This window comes from Notechis scutatus, chromosome 6 (assembly GCF_049901735.1).
Source record: "Notechis scutatus isolate UNSWTSFEM ecotype Mainland chromosome 6, rNotScu1.2, whole genome shotgun sequence".
Lineage (NCBI taxonomy): Eukaryota > Metazoa > Chordata > Lepidosauria > Squamata > Elapidae > Notechis > Notechis scutatus.
In genome coordinates this window covers 72,176,592-72,192,837 of record NC_142014.1, presented here as the reverse complement: position 1 = coordinate 72,192,837, position 16,246 = coordinate 72,176,592, and the positions used below count along the sequence as shown (strand labels likewise).

General features: G+C 37.8%; 1 protein-coding gene across 1 annotated transcript; it reads right to left on the bottom strand.

Moving 5' to 3' along the window:
- Positions 1-802: 802 nt before the first annotated feature.
- Positions 803-16,244, bottom strand: GOLT1B (golgi transport 1B). Its single transcript, XM_087968766.1, has 5 exons — positions 16,038-16,244; positions 11,856-11,947; positions 10,314-10,492; positions 5,278-5,359; positions 803-2,041 (listed from the first exon to the last, which is right to left on the bottom strand). Exons 1-5 carry the CDS (start codon positions 16,060-16,062, stop codon positions 2,003-2,005), a joined length of 417 nt encoding a protein of 138 aa, XP_087824892.1. The 5' UTR covers positions 16,063-16,244; the 3' UTR covers positions 803-2,002.
- Positions 16,245-16,246: the final 2 nt, after the last annotated feature.

Sequence of the window (16,246 nt, the reverse complement as noted above, 5' to 3'; positions counted from 1 at the left end):
GGGGTCGGTCCACAAAGCCAGAAAGGTTGGGGAACTCTGGTTTAGAGGGGGGGAGGGAAAACATCCTTTTTAAGGGATACGTCTCCCAAGATGAAATCAAAGAAATGGAACAGGGGCCTGTCAATTGTTCCATCATATAATACTGCAACTCTGGAACAGGATGTTCTGAGTGTTTTTGGAAGCAGTCCAACATCATAGTAGGCCCATTTTGTATCAGACTATATCAGAACGCAAGGCCCATTTGTTTCAAAATTGAAGTGTTCTATTTTGGGATCAGAATGATCCCTAATGGAATGTACATTTTTGTTAACTCCTCTACAATGGGGAAGCTGATGGAGAACTGTCCCTTGAAGCGCCAATTCAAAAATGATTTTCACAGCTGTACAAAATCGATTCGTCTCATCAAAAAGTCCTTTTAAGAAATCACTTAGTGCACTTTTGAAGGACAAAATAGTTCCCATCCTTGGGTATTAGTAACTAGTGTTCATTCACTCAAAAGCGATGGTATTTGTCTGGCTGTTTGAACCATTCAGATTTAAACAAATCAATAGCTTTGCATTAACATGCTTGCTTCAACAAAAGGACACATTTATGATCAAGAGTCACTGTAAGAAGGGTCCGAGAAAGGAACAATGTGATTTTCCTGTTGCATAAGACATTCACATTTCCTCTTTTACCAGTTCAAATGTCCATAAAAGTTCTGAATCTTGCCATTTGGAGCAATAGGGATTGTTTCTAATAGTCAAAGTATAACAAATTAATGTGCCACTTGATCAAGGCTACCAATATGAATTCCCAAGACTTCCCAGCAAACCGACTGATTTGTTTGATAGTTAGAAAAAGTTATTTACACAATAAGTTAGCTTCGTAACATACTCCCTCAGAATAAGAATGGGACGCTTAAGCTCAGTGCTTCAAATCTAGCTCCAGGATCTCATATATTACCAGTAAACAAAACATGATTCTTTATGCGTCAGGACTTTATATGCTGGCTACCAATAACAAAATTAGAAACATGATTTGGGATTGAAATGCCCTTGCGCAAATTTGCTAGCTAGGCAACTCCTGTTTCATAAACTGTGTGAACACCATGAAGCAAAGCAAACTCACTTTAGAAGCTACATATTATGTGCATACAGTTTATTCAATGAGAAAAAGGTTATTTCTTGCTTCCAACATTTACTAGTAATTGGGATAAAGAGAACTAATAGAAAGTAGTGTAAAATTGGTTTCCCCATTCCCTGCCAAACATCTAACAAACCCAGGAATGGTTGAACACAGTTTTGTACGGTTCCGTACAAAATATATTTTTTTTTGCGTATTCCAAAGGTAAAAGATGTAGGTAATGAAAATTTACATTTGGCTTGAAACATTTTCCTACAAAGATTTATTTCAGCGTCTATTTACAGAGAGATTTATACAGCTGAACCATGTGATGAAGTCTTCTGCTACGGTTAAAAATGAGAATTCGTAAGGAAGCTGTCTTGCTTTCAAACAGAAGAAACAGTCAGGAGAAATTATTTTTTCCTTCCAAAAATGGGGAGGAAGTAGGAAATTTGGCAGGCAGGAAGAGGTAAGGGCCACGCCTTATCAACTGACCCATGATCACTCTGTTACACCTTCCGACGTAAGGAGGTAAAAATGACAGGCACTGTTAATTCCATGGAGAGTTTGTTGCATTTAGCTTGTACTCCAAAAATATGAAGAAGTCTTGAAGAGTTCTAACATTCCGTGACTTTTTCGCCAGTTGAGTCCACAGCATTCCTGGTATGCCAATGCCAAGTCTTAAGTTGCAAATTTGCTTCTGGTTTTCTTTTTATATATATATATATATTAAATAGGTTTACTGTATACTATGGTGTAAATTGGAAACTTACTTCAAAGACCATTACAAATGTTGCTTTTGTATACAACAAAATCGTTGCGCTGGACTGACCGATCTTCATGAAGGTTTTATAAATAATATAAATTTAGAACCAGTCTTCAGGACCTTTGTCAATCATTATACCATGTTGTTGCTTTCTCCAGCTTTATCTACAAGCTGTGGGCAAAGGAGACAGAAGGGAAGGTGGAATTGGGGAAGGGAAAAGAAATTGTAATTTAATACATTCATTAAGAATGGAACACATTGATGCTACTTCAACACTTGCATTTTAAGTGAGTGACTGGGTGTAGTATAATCTTACTGAAACAATACTAACCAAGGTCTTATGTAGTTTACACAAAGTAAGACCCATTTGCATTACAACCGCATTTAGGCATGGTATGTTTTTATGTTAACACAGAGCAACATGAAGATGCAACAGAATGAAAAAAAAATTAAATAAATGAGAAATAATGCAAGTATAAAAACTATTTAGCTCAAAGGGGGAAAAAAGAATATTATTTTGAAAAATAATCAGCCATTCATGCATTAATAGACTGAAGATGATATTTTCAACTAACCATTACTGGGAATTGTCTCCTGAACTTACGCAGGCTTTGAAGAAAACATCAACAATTAACTTTTCCAAAGGGATTTAACTCCATAAAGTCCAGTTTATAAATGATATTGATACAGAAAAGCAATAAGCAAGATGTCAAACCAAATTATGAACAGAATTATTTAAATAGATTTAACGTCAGAAGAAAACCCAGCTGTATTAACTTAATTTTTTTAATCCATTAGACATACTGATGCCTTGGAAATTAGAGGCACAACGTGGGGCTCAGAGGCTCCTGTAGTAATAAAGCAAAATGTGCCAGTCTTTGGCATGGCATGCTGTCAGGCTGAGAAAAGGGCAGCATGCTTCTCCTAGCCTAAGTGTCATTGCAGCTACATCCTGAAACATGATATATATGTGTGTGTGTGTGTGTGTGTGTGTGTTTGTCTATCTGTATCCTATTTAGAATTCTCAATTTATAATGCATCTGAACTGCCGTGAACAAAAGCTAGCCACCGCATGCTTAATATTAGACATGTTCAGAAATGCGAAATTAGAGAGATAAGAGAATAATCACAGCTGCAAAGAAATGTGTCAAAAGCCACAAGGATAGTGCCATGTTATTTAATGAGCATTGACCATTGTAAAGATGGACACGGGCAACAGGCAGTCTTGAATACACCTGGTGAAGCTTTCCAGATGCCCATATTCCCTTCGGAAAACTCCCCCTGCGGTTGGGTTTCGCCTCAAGCAATATATGACAATGTCAACTTGCTATTATCTGACAAGGTGTCTGGAGCCTATTTTAGCTGGGAAGATTGACCATCCTTATTCTGTATCTCCAGAAACCATTATACCCAAATTAGGGTGTGAGATGCTAGCAAAGGCAACAGGTGAGCTGAGGTGATAGTTGAACTGTCTCCTTTTAATGAGCCATGAACAATAAACCATTTGCTTGGTTTAATTTACTGCTCCCTACAGTCTTGGTACACAAAATAGGAAAAAAGAATGCTCAAAATAAAATGGCACGTGGATAAGCCTTTCCTGTTCCTCGATTGTTTTCTCAGCTGCCTGAAACAATTTTTCTAGAGTGAAACCTTTTCTGAAAGCCTTCATACATGCAGGCAGGGCATTCTGAAGATTGTTCTCAAGCACCCACTAAATGTTCCCCATTATTATTATTATTATTATTATTATTTTGGGGGGGGGGGATAATTAATGCACCTAACAAAGACACTGCAAGCCCATTTCAAGGAAAATGGACACTTAGTAGCCTTAAAGAAAAAAAAAAATCTCTCTCTTGCTCTCTCCTGCCTGTCCTTCTCATTCATAGGCCCCAATGATTTTAGAGAATGTTAGGTTGTCACCTTGAACTGGAATTGGAAAATCATTATAGATAGTCCTCATTTAGTGATCAGTTGCGAAGATGGCAGTAATACATCATCATCTCCTTTTAACGACCCCATAAGCCCTTGTGAGGTGGAGTCTGGGCAACTGAATGGAGCTGGGTGCTTACTGGCCGGATGTCCTTCCTGTCACCAATACGGAATTTTATTCAGCAGATTCACTCTCATTGTGCCCAGAGATAGATATCTGCCTCTACCTAGGATCCAACCCACAGCCTCCTGATTGTGAGGCGAGAGCGCCACCTCTAGGCCACTCCACCACTCATGGCAGTAATAATACATGGTGGCCAAAAATTCAATTGCTGACCAATAGCCTCCAAATTTGGGGCACCTGACAACAAAAACCTTCAGTGTGAAAAACTGATTAAAGGTTTAGTCAGTTTCAAGCTGTACTGCAAAGGGGAGGGGGTTTCTAATCAATTAATTAAGGTCACTGAGCGGAGTCTGTTAAGTTGAGGTTAACACATTTTAGGGAAGTGTTGTGAGAAAAAGCAGCTCCAGAAGAGACAGTTTAAGCAATCTCTCTACTCTGCAAGGGGGCAACAAAAATGTCAGACACAAGACACCGCAGGAGAGAACTTTATCTGAAGCAGCAACGAGGGATTTTTGTACCTTTCCCCCCCCCTCTCTGGGTCACATGTTCACTTAGCGACCATTTCATTTAACAAGCAAGTCATTGGAACAGAATGCAGTCACTAAATGAGGTGTAGTACCTATTTGTAAAGTTTTGGGGAAAATTAATGTTTTTATAGTATGCTTTTTAAATGGTATCTACAGTTCTGTCAAAAAGTATTGGCCCATTCTAGATTTTTGTGTTATTTGTTCATTCAGACTTCCTTTGTATGCCAGGAAGATTACATGAATCACTGACATCAGTGGGGAAAAATATAAAATTTCATAAATTTTTGAGAGAGATAGTTTTTCACAAATCTGTGATTTATACTGACAAAGGGACCTGAGCAAATCTGATGGGGGCTTTATGTATGACATGACAATTTACGCATATCTACAATGTATTCTTGCAACTGAAGGATCAGTCCATTTCTATGCCAAACCAGCTTTTAACTTTAAACTCAATTTGCTGGATAAGCTGCAAAGTAACTAACCATCCTCTGAGTGATTGTATGAAAACTGTCCTAGTTCAAATTCAAGTCAAGAAAAAAAAAGCCTCAGGCTAAAATTATGTCTCTTCTAACCTGAAACATGGGGAGATGATATCTAAAAAATCTGGAGAATAAATATAAGGATAGAGAAGACGGTCTATGCTGACATAGAGTTAATTTTGAATCGTGTTATCATTGTTACCTGAAGGCAAATATAAGCATTTGGTGACCCATATTTTAAATGCACATCTCTGTACATGCTGGTCCAAGTTCTTTAAATGGAATCCAAGAAACAGAAGGAAAACAGAACTTGCTGTGTATTATGTGAAATTATTTAATACTTACTGATCTTATACCAGGTAAATTCAACAGATACCCGAGAACTGGCACTCTTCTAATAAAACCAATCACCACAGGGAAAAAGCCCCTTGGAAGAAAAAAACACATTACAGATTAGAAGACTTTTCCAAATAGGCTCCCTTTACACATTTCTAAGATTTTTAAAAACTGCTTATTTTTTGTATGAAGAAATATATAATCTTTCATATATATTTTCCCCTTTCAGAATGAAGAGTATACTCATCTTTAATTCTTTACATATTTCAAGTAGTTAGTGATACAGGTAGTCCTTGCTTACTGACTAGTCCTTCAGTGACCATTCAAACTTACAATGGCAATGGCAATGAGAGATGTCCAGTTGTGGACATTGCAGCGTCCCTATGATCACATGACTGCAATCTGGATGCTTAGCAACCAGTGCCCATTTACAATGGTTGTCATGTGGTCATGTGATCACCACTGCGACTTTCACAGCTGGCATCCAACAAGCAAATAGGGAAGCTGGCAGGAAGTCACAAGTTTGCGGTCATGCGACATCGTCCTATAGTGATTCACTTAATGATTGCAACAGGAACTGATGTCATAAGTCGGTGCCATCACATGAGGTCACAGTGCAGTGCTTAGCAACAAAGTTGCTGGCTCTTACTGTGGTCAAAAAGTGAGGACTGCATGTATAGACTTACACGCTTCCTAACTGTCTTGCTGCTCACTGGGTAATAGAAACATTTAAACAATAGGGACAGGAGCACTACATGAGGTGCAGGTACCTGCTAAGAGGCCACTGTTGATTACAGCTTTGGGGAGGAGACTTCTTAAATAGTTTATTAAGACATCATAGTTGTATGAATACTATTATTCCAGGGATCCACACACGGTTTTTAAATGCAAATTTAGAGACATATAAAATGGGTTGGTTAAGTACTAAGAGGGGAAAGGGACCTTGCATACCATAACAGGCTATAATGCTTGGTCTCAAAAATTGGAAAGAAGCAACCCCCTATAATTGGAGTTCCACTGGTGTCTTCCTTGACATCACAGTGTCTCACATTTAAGAGGATCCCAGATGGCAGGGAAATCTACTTCTATTAGTACTGCTGTAAGTACCTAAACCACCAGTGAGCCATAGTGGCGCAATGGTTAGAATGCAGTACCGAAGGCTAATTCTGCCGACTGCTGGGAGTCACTAGGGTCACTAGGGTCAAGGTGGACTCAGCCTTCCATCTTTCCGAGGTGGGTAAAATGAGAACCCAGATTGTTGGGGGCCATAGGCTGACTCTGTAAAATGCTTAGAGAGGGATGTAAAGTACTGTGAAGCAGTATATAAGTCTCCAAGTGCTATTGCTAAATGCAAATTCTCTCCATTTCCACCTTGCAAGGAAAACCACTTTTCGGCACAAAAATTTCAAGGAATTATATGGAATTTTAGAAGAGGGTTGTTATTGAAATGAGCAATTAAAAAGGATTCCCAATAATATACTGGTGCTGTAGAAAAAAAAATCAATCATTGCACAGGCAGTTGGGAAATGCTCCCCTTTCCTCCATCTGTTTTGGCCTTGAAAATCTATATGCTGGATACTTTCTGTGAGGGTGTGTGGGTGTGTCTGTACACGAACACAAGAGAAAATCAGCCCAGGAACAGATGAGATGCCACTACAAGCATTTTGTAACTCTGGAGGGCTCATGGCTATTAGACAGTTCCTACTTTGCATCGAGGTGATACCCTCAACTACAATTAAGGTAATATATTATAAAAACAAACTGGGATTAAGATACCACTTCACAACAAAATGCCTTTAAGCATATGTCTTTCCCATAAGCCAAAGAATGATATGCCTCAGAATGTCATGTGAGATAAAATTATTAACCAATCCATCATTTATTAACCAATCCATCATCCTCCACTTAGAGACAAACAACCTACTCTCCAATAAACAATTTGGTTTCAGAAAAAAACTATCCTGTAATCTGCAACTCTTACACTGCAAAAACATATGGACGACACAACTCGACCAGGGCAAAGCAATAGACGCAATCTACATAGACTTCTGTAAAGCCTTTGATTCAGTGGTACACGACAAACTACTCCTAAAAATAAAATCCTATGGTATATCTGGACAACTGAATAACTGGATAGAAGCATTCCTGTCAAACAGACAACAAATGGTCAAAATCGGGAGCGTTCTATCAAATCCAGTACCTGTCAATAGTGGTGTCCCTCAGGGCAGTGTTCTAGGACCAACCCTCTTCATACTCTACATAAACGACCTCTGTGATCTTATTAAGAGCAATTGCGTTCTCTTCGCTGATGATGTAAAGCTGTTCAATACCACAGACAATACTGCTACCCTACAAAAAGATCTTGACTATGTATCCGAATGGTCAAACAAATGGCAACTTCAAATCTCAACAAATAAATGCTCTGTCTTACATATTGGCAAAAAAATCAGAAAATAACATACAAGCTGAATAGTCAAGACCTTGTTGATGACCCAAGCTCTGTCAAGGACCTTGGAATACTCACCTCTAATGATCTGAGTGCTAGAGCCCACTGCAACTACATAGCCAAAAAGGCATTAAGAGTTGTTAACCTAATCCTACGTAGCTTTTTCTCTGGCAATATCACACTACTAACCAGAGCATACAAAACATTTGCTAGACCAATACTCGAATACAGTTCATCAGTCTGGAACCCTCATTACGTATCTGATATTAGCACAATTGAGAAAGTCCAGAAATATTTCACAAGAAGAGTTCTCCACTCTTCTACTTGTTGTAAAATACCTTATGCCACCAGACTTGAAATTCTAGAACTAGAAAACCTTGAATTACGCCGTCTTCGGTCTGACTTAAGCATGGTATATAAAATCATACATTGCAATGTCCTACCTGTCAATGAATACTTCAGCTTCAACCATAACAACACAAGAGCACACAATAGATACAAACTCAAAGTAAACCGCACCAAACTTGATTGCAGGAAATACGACTTCAGCAATAGAGTGGTCAATGTCTGGAATACTCTACCCGACTCTGTAGTCTCTTCCCCAAACCCCAAAAACTTTAACCTTAGACTGTCTACCATTGACCTCACCCCTTTCCTAAGAGGTCTGTAGGGGGCGTGCATAAGCGCACCAACGTGCCTACCGTCCCTGTCCTATTGTTTCTCTATTTTTTATTTTTCTTATATATACCCATTTCATGTATTCACAACTATGTATACACTTATACTTATTATCTTGGAAACAATTGACAAATCAAATAAATAAATAAATAAATAAATAAATAAAAGCAATCAATAGCCAGTGGGTTAATTGAAAAAAAAAAAAACTGGCTCCATTCCACACCTGGGTTACAATGGGTAGTAAGCCCCTTATGGCAGAGGTCTCCAACCTTGGCAACTTTAAGACTTGTGGACTTCAACTCCCAGAATTTTCCAGCCAGCAGAGCTGGAGTCCACAAGTCTTAAAGTTGCCAAGGTTGGAGACCTCTGCCTTATGGGATACTTCGATTGTTTCATTAAATGTTGATTTTCTCCAGGCCCTCTTTTGGACAACATATTATGTATTTTTATTGGGTTTATTCTTGCAAAGGCACCCAGTTATACAGGTGGAGACAGTCTGTAAGTCTAATAAATGAATAATTATTTCTATGCAAATTTTCTTTTTGGTAGTAAACTGCATTCACCTGGGAGTGTGTGCCAGAATTCACAAGCCAGCAGTGTAGGGAACTACTACAGGTAGTCTTCGACTTACAACAGTTAATTTAGTGACCAAAGTTATGGCACTGAAAAAAGTGAATTATGACCATTTTGCACCCTTACGACTGTTGTAGCATTCCCATGGTGACATGGTGAAAATTCAGATGCTTAGCAACTGGTTCATATTTATGACGGTTGCAGTGTCCCTGGGGCCATGTCATCCCCTTTTGCAACCTTCTGACAAGCAAAGTCAATGGGGAAGCCAGATTCACTTAACAACCCTGTTATTAACTTAACATATGCAATGATTCACTTAACAACAGTGGCAAGACAATTCATAAAATGGGGCAAAATTCACTTAAAATGTTTTACTTAGCAACATAAATTTTTGGTATCAATTGTGGTCGTAGCTCGAGGGCTACATGTATTTTTTTTCTTGCACATATTGCCAACAGTGCAATAGGACAGCAACAAGCTGTTCCCCCCATGAAATGCAATTTTGTACTAGAAATGATCGCTAGCAAAAAGCTTGTGCTTTTCCACATTTCTATCTAATTTTTCTTTTTCTTGTCTTAGAAGTTTCATAATCACCAGTAGCTAAATAATTTTCTATATGAAATTTCAAGCACTATTCTTCATCTATGAATGTCTATAAACTCCTCAGCAGAATTTGGTAATTTCTCAATCACAGTGAACCAAAAACATATTTGGAATCAAAATTAAATGGCCTCCCTGTGAGGGAGATGGGAGGTTAATACATCTATATATACAGTATAAAAGTGAAATATCCATCACGCATCATCACAAAATCTCCAGAACTGTAAAGCCTACAAACTTGAAATTTGGCACCTATGTTTCTCTTGGCTTCTAGGTGCTCACTAACAAAGGATTTTTTGAAATGACCATCAGAACATTAGTATTTCCTATATTATTATTAACATGCTCTGATGCTAAGGAGTTCTACTCCCCCTTCCCACCTGAAAAGAAATCTGTTCCAAATGCAAAACACCAGCAGAGGACAGGAGTTTCAATTTCACAGCAGCAACCAGCTTTAGTACAGAACTGTTGAGTTAAGCCACACCAAGGCTCCTTGCTGTCTCTTTCTTGTTCACACAGAAAATACTGTTTCATTTTCCAAACAGCCCTCAACTCTCTCATACACTGATAGGACGCTAGCCAGATTAATACCGATGGATGCTGGTAGGCAGAGGCAGAATCCCCCTCCCCCCCGCTCATTTTCCTCCCCAAAAACTAAGCCCGACTACATAGTTTAATAGCAAAGCATGGTATCAAGCTAGTTTGATATATAATTAAATAAAAGTAAAAATTTGCAAGAAGACCTTACCTGAATAAGAGGAAGAAACCATAAATTTCAAAGACCATTCCTATCAGAGGCCAGCCAATAAGAACTATAAATACACCACCCAAGAAAAAACCTGTGGCTTTCACTTTGTGTTTCTGGAAAAAGAATCTGAAAGTTCGTTCTAAACCAATTACGAAAGCCAGGCCAGCCACAAATAAAACCTGCAAAAATGAAAACAAACAGATTTGAATATAGGTTCCCACCTTGGAAATATTCAGAGAGAAAATATTCAGATTCAATATAAATGTTCTCCAAACATCTATAGCAACAATTTGCTATTGGAGGAAACAGGAATATTTTAAAGGTATCTTTTATAATGTTGGAACAATAAAAAAACACAACTGTTTGCGAAGGAAGATAAATAATTTACAGTCTAAACACTTAGGGTTATTACTAACAAGATAGATTAGAAAGGAACTTTTATTTTTCTCCCACCTTTATTACGTTTATAAATAACCCAAGGCGATGAACATACGTTAATACTCCTCCCTTTTCCTATTTTCTCCACCACCCTGCGAGGTGGTTTGGGCTGAGAGAGAGGGACTGGCTCAAAGTCAGCCAGCTGATTCTCATATCTATGTTGCTAAGGATTAAATAGGATAATAAATAGGGTTGTGCAAAACTTACCATTGTAAAAATAGAAATTTTTCATCTCCAGAATAATGTTTATACACAACTAGCAATGTGTATAATTTAAGTAATGAATATCTCACTGGATGACATTTCTCGCACTGCTGTATTTTAATGTTCAGTTTGATCTCCTCCCCCAAACAGAAGTCTAGATTAATACAACACATCTAACCGTATATTGGCAAAACACAATTCCTGTTCAACTAACAAGATTGTAACCAAACAAGTACAGGTAGTCCTTGACTTACAACCATTTGTTTACTGACCATTTGAAGTTACAACAGTACTGGAAAAAGTGACTTATGGCCATTTTTCATACTTAGGACAGAATTGATGCCTTTGAATTGTGGTGCTGGTGTAAATTATTGGGTATACCATGGAGAAACAGTGTAATTAACAGAGAAATCGTTAATTGTTAAATCGTAGAAAGCCAGATACATCATTAGAAGCTAAAATTATAAGACTACATCTGATTTATTCTGGCCATGCCATGTATTCAAATTCATTGCAGAAGGCAATGATGCTAGGAATGCTTTCTGGAACAAGAAGAAGGGGCAAGCAAAGAACACGCTGGCTTGATAACATCAAATCTGATACAAAGTTGAACATCCAACAATTGAAAAAAAACTGCGCTTGACAGGGTAGCATAGACAGCACTTGCCTGTAAAGTTGTCAAGAGTCAGACACAACTAAATGTTTAAAAGAACAATGATCTGGCTTCTCTATGTAGGAGTTTCTACAACTTGCTGAACCTCAAGCTATCCAATCTCATTTCTGTCTAGACCGTTGTGTGAATTTGGCCACAGGGGAATTAAATGAATTGTCTGTGTTAAACATAATCACTCTCAGAATCCTATTATTCTGTGCAAATGTTATTCATGCAAAAGTACTTACGTTTCCAATAGCTAAAAGTGCTTTGTCGAAAAATAGGATCATTCCAAAGAAAAGAAAAAATACTCCAAAACCTGTAAGGCCCATCCCAATTTCTGCAAGACAAAAAAGAAGAGTATTAATTACTCAGTGTTAGCAACAAAATAAAAATAAAATAAAATAACCATTAAAAACCTTACACACAGTTATAACATTAGCCAAGGACATTTTTAAACTGGCTCCATTAAAAAAAACAACCCAATTGACACTTGCCCTCTTTTGAGTTAAAACATGCTATTCTGAAGGGACTTCTACTATAAAAATATTTTTGTTTTGATTACTGCTACTTTTGTCTCTAGAAATAGCCAGTCCTTGATACAGTGCTGATCTATAGATTCAGCTACCACATTTGCAATCACAACTGTCCTTTTCTCTTTTTTGGAGGGGGGGTTGTCTCCCACAATAGGCTTACCTACAAGGTTTCTAAAACATTTGTTAATTGTCTAACATAAACTCCCAACACTTTGTGGTGCTGAGATCCAGAATTCCCATTCAAATCAGAATTCATGAAGAAGTATTAAATTCAATTAACACATTCTCCCTTAAATTACTTATTGCATTTATAAACAATGCCATCCCTGCCAATTCACTTCTCCAGTAATCTTAGCAGACGCCTTTTCTGTGCATGCACAGACAACTGGAGATGTATCATAGAGCTGGCTGTCACTGTTCCAAGCAGCCATGTAAGCCCTGCAAAGACACTAGTGCATTAAAAAGGTGAACTTCATTTTGCACTAATGCATCTTTGAGAATATTTCTTTCAAATATTTTGCAAAGGTCCAACATAATTGTTGGCCATAGGATAATGTCCATAACTGCACATTATGAAGATGCAATCATTTATCCACTCACAGTTTAGAGACTTTTTAAAATAATCTACTTATATTTCTTCCATGAAGACTATTTTCAAAAAACAGGATAGAGCCATGATTAACTAAATGCATAAAACAGAAATTAGTTTTTTACCAAATAAACTGAAACATCAGTTTTATTCTTAATATTAAATCTCTTCTTTAAAAATGTATTTTGATTTCAATATGGATCTGGTCCACCTATTTTAGCATTGCAATTCATTATCTAAACACCCTATAATTAAAATAACCATGATGTATTAATTTATTGATGTATTAACAGTACAAAGTAAAATAAACTTTGTATTCCTTCTTGAAACATTTAAAAATTTGTAGCTCAAGGAAGCAGTAAACAAAACCCAGTCAAGGAACTACCAACTTAGACAAACTAACAGTAAACAATAACATAATAAAGGAACCACCAAAAACACTCCCACCAACACTGACAGGGCAAACCACTAGTACATAAATAGAGAGAAAACCTTACTCCCTTCTAGCACTGATCCTGTTATCTAGTTGGGTAATGGGACATCTGCAAGAAAACAGCCAAATTCAGCACTAAGGACCTCACAGTATTTATAAATTATTTTAATTTTTCAGCAGCCTTAAGCAGAGAAAACTGTTATAATGAAGGTACATCAATTTTATTTTTAAGAATATGATGACCAGGAAATGTTTAATAGGCAAGTACATACAGGCAAATGAGAGAAGAAACAGTTGGAAGAAGAACAAAGCAATTTACCACTCTTTTGCAACCTGTATAGAAACTGAGCAGGCTGCTAAGGAAAGGAAGCTTTATTTCAGTATTTGGTAAAGAAATGCAGCCAGACTCATTTTCTCTTCTTTGTGAACTTCAAACTTGATTATGAAGTTTGGGAACTGCTAATTTTTCAACAAATATACAAGTTATTGTTTCAATAAAATAAATTTAAGCTACATATATCCAAGGACACTTTTGGACAACAGAAACTGGACTGTTCCATAATAACTCTGGAAAATTTCTGCAAATCAACAGAGAAATAAAAGATATTTATGATTTAAGTGGTAACGTAGACCAAGCAGCAGTTTTTGACAGATTCAAATTGAGGACATAAAGAGGTATCAGATTTCTGACATCAACCCAATAGTAAAAGAGAGAAGGGAGTGAGCAGCAAAGTTGCTTCAGTACCTAGAATTAACTGCTCCATGGGGACAGAGGATGGAGCTCCAAAGAAGACTAACTATGGGGCAAGACATTGCAATATAGAAAATGATGCCTTCAACATAGATTAAAATAAACAGCTTAAAGATTCCCAGCATGTAACAGATCTCTATAATTTTTTAAAAGTTTTGCTTTAAAAGTTGTAATACATTTGGCACTAAACTGATTCTCACAATTATGAATTTGCTTCTTTATGTTTCATGACATTGCATAATATTCACATTTACGTTACTTGTGCAAACATGCTAAACATTTTCTTGTGCAACTTTTATGAGTAACAATGAAATCATTTTATTTTATACAACTTAACCATAGCAGCACTAATTTATCCAACTGAGGTATATCATACACTACACAAAAAGGGCTGCTTATCATAAAAGTATAAATTCTGTGAGCATTTTCTCAAATATAGCCAACAGAATTCAACACATGTCAGCGTAAGCATTCCTGGAGCACTCACAAAAAGAACAGGTGTGAGATAACTATTTTATTGCTGCTTCTCACAAGTTTTTATGGAACCCTCCTTATCTTTTAGATGTAGTTTAATTATGGTAACTAGCCATTGATTACTCAGTCTGCCACATACTGGTCCAGTTCTCTTTTTTGTTTAGACTTTATAACATTTGTGGAAGCAGAAACCCATTCTTCTCATTAAAATCTCCATAACATCAAATACTTAAATGTGCAATAAATGATAGCCTGTGTCTTAATGTAGTTCTGTATTTCAATTAAGTAGCCACAGGTGAGAACTTATTTCACATGGGCAAAATAACTGGTTGGCAGAGGTGAGAAATTGCTTCCTTTACACCTAGCCAAACAATTTTGCATCCCTCCTCTGCTAACCTTCTGAAAACTAAATGCAAACATTTTAATTGATTTTAAAACAAGGCTGCATACCATTCAACTCTTGAATTATACAAAAAAAATTCCAAATATTCCAACACTGATGTTCAGATTATTTTTCAACAGAAGAGAATATATTTCATTCAGGGTTGAACAATGGAGTTCTTGGTGATCAGAGTTTGGGTTACAGACTTTTCATTATCCAACTATGTAACATCATGAGTGCTAGCGAGTGTGGGATCTGCTGTGATAGTAGCTTACCCTGCCAGGGGTTTGGTAAGGGTGTGGCTTTCATTTTAGTAGTTCCTTGATTAGAGTATAAAAACAGAGCAAGCCCTACACTCACTAGCACTTATGTTACACAGTTGGGTAATAAAATGTCTGCGGGCAAACAATGAAGCTTAAGCACATCGCAGATTATTTTGAACTAACATATGGCAAGAGAACATGTTCTATCTAAAAATAATAATTCTAATATTCCAGATAGTTCAGCTTCGATGATTTTATGCTAGCTTTCCTTCTTTAATCCATTGACTGCCAAGTGAACTTGGGCTTCACATCCTATACCCACCTGTTAAAATCCAACACAGCTGGAGGGCCCCCCAGGGTGGAGGAACTCTGTAATTAGAGCATGTCTGATGCTCATACAAAATATACAAATTTTTTTCCATATAAAAGCCAGTACTACCTCCACTTTTTAAAATATCAGGACAAAGGTATACAGGGACAGTGGCAGGAATCATAGTTCGTGAGAGGTGGTGAAAAAGTCTTCTACTCCAAAATAACAATTGCAGAAGTAGCAAATAATCATGTTTAGTTATTTAAACAAAACAAAAACAAAAAGCCATCCTGAAGCCCAATTAATTAAACTCTTGCTTAATTAATTGCCCGGTCGCATCCATGCAGCTTTTTCCCGCTGCTGCCTTTGGCCATTAATTTTAGGTTATTTTATACTTATGTTTATTATATATATTTATGTTAGGTAAAGAAAGGGGAACCTTCCAGACGGGGTGTTTCCTGGGGGGGGGGGGGGGTTGAGGGGGGCACACCCATTCCAAGCAATGCTAATATGATTAATGTTAACAATCACCGGTGGGAGAGCAATGAGGGGTTCGTGGAACAGAACGGCAAGGATAAAAAGCTAGGAAGGAGGATGCAAGCGGAGAGGATAATGCCAACAATCATTACTACAGAAGCAGCAATATTTGGCCTCCGCCCCCCCCCACAACCCTTCCTCCCCAATTCACCTACTCTGCGTATCCGTGAGGGAAATCATGATGTCGGTAAGAGCCGCCGCGCCAGCCGGATAAAGAACCGAAGAGAAGGAGCCGGAGGCGCCTCAGGAGCCCGTTCGCCACGTCCTCCGGAAACACGCAGCCCCCTCAGACTAACCCGGCTTCGGCTGCCGACCCGCCTCCGCCTCCGCCTGCCGCCGAGGCGCCCGCTACTGCTGCCGCCGC

Excerpts from the sequence above, each read along its gene's own strand:
- GOLT1B (XM_087968766.1), bottom strand. The coding sequence starts at position 16,062 with ATGATTTCCCTCACGGATACGCAGA. Across the intron at positions 10,493-11,855 it reads CACTTTTAGCTATTGGAAAC|GTTTTATTTGTGGCTGGCCT; the intron begins GTAAGTACTTTT and ends TCATTTTTGCAG. Across the intron at positions 5,360-10,313 it reads GGTTTCTTCCTCTTATTCAG|GGGCTTTTTCCCTGTGGTGA; the intron begins GTAAGGTCTTCT and ends TTTTCTTCCAAG.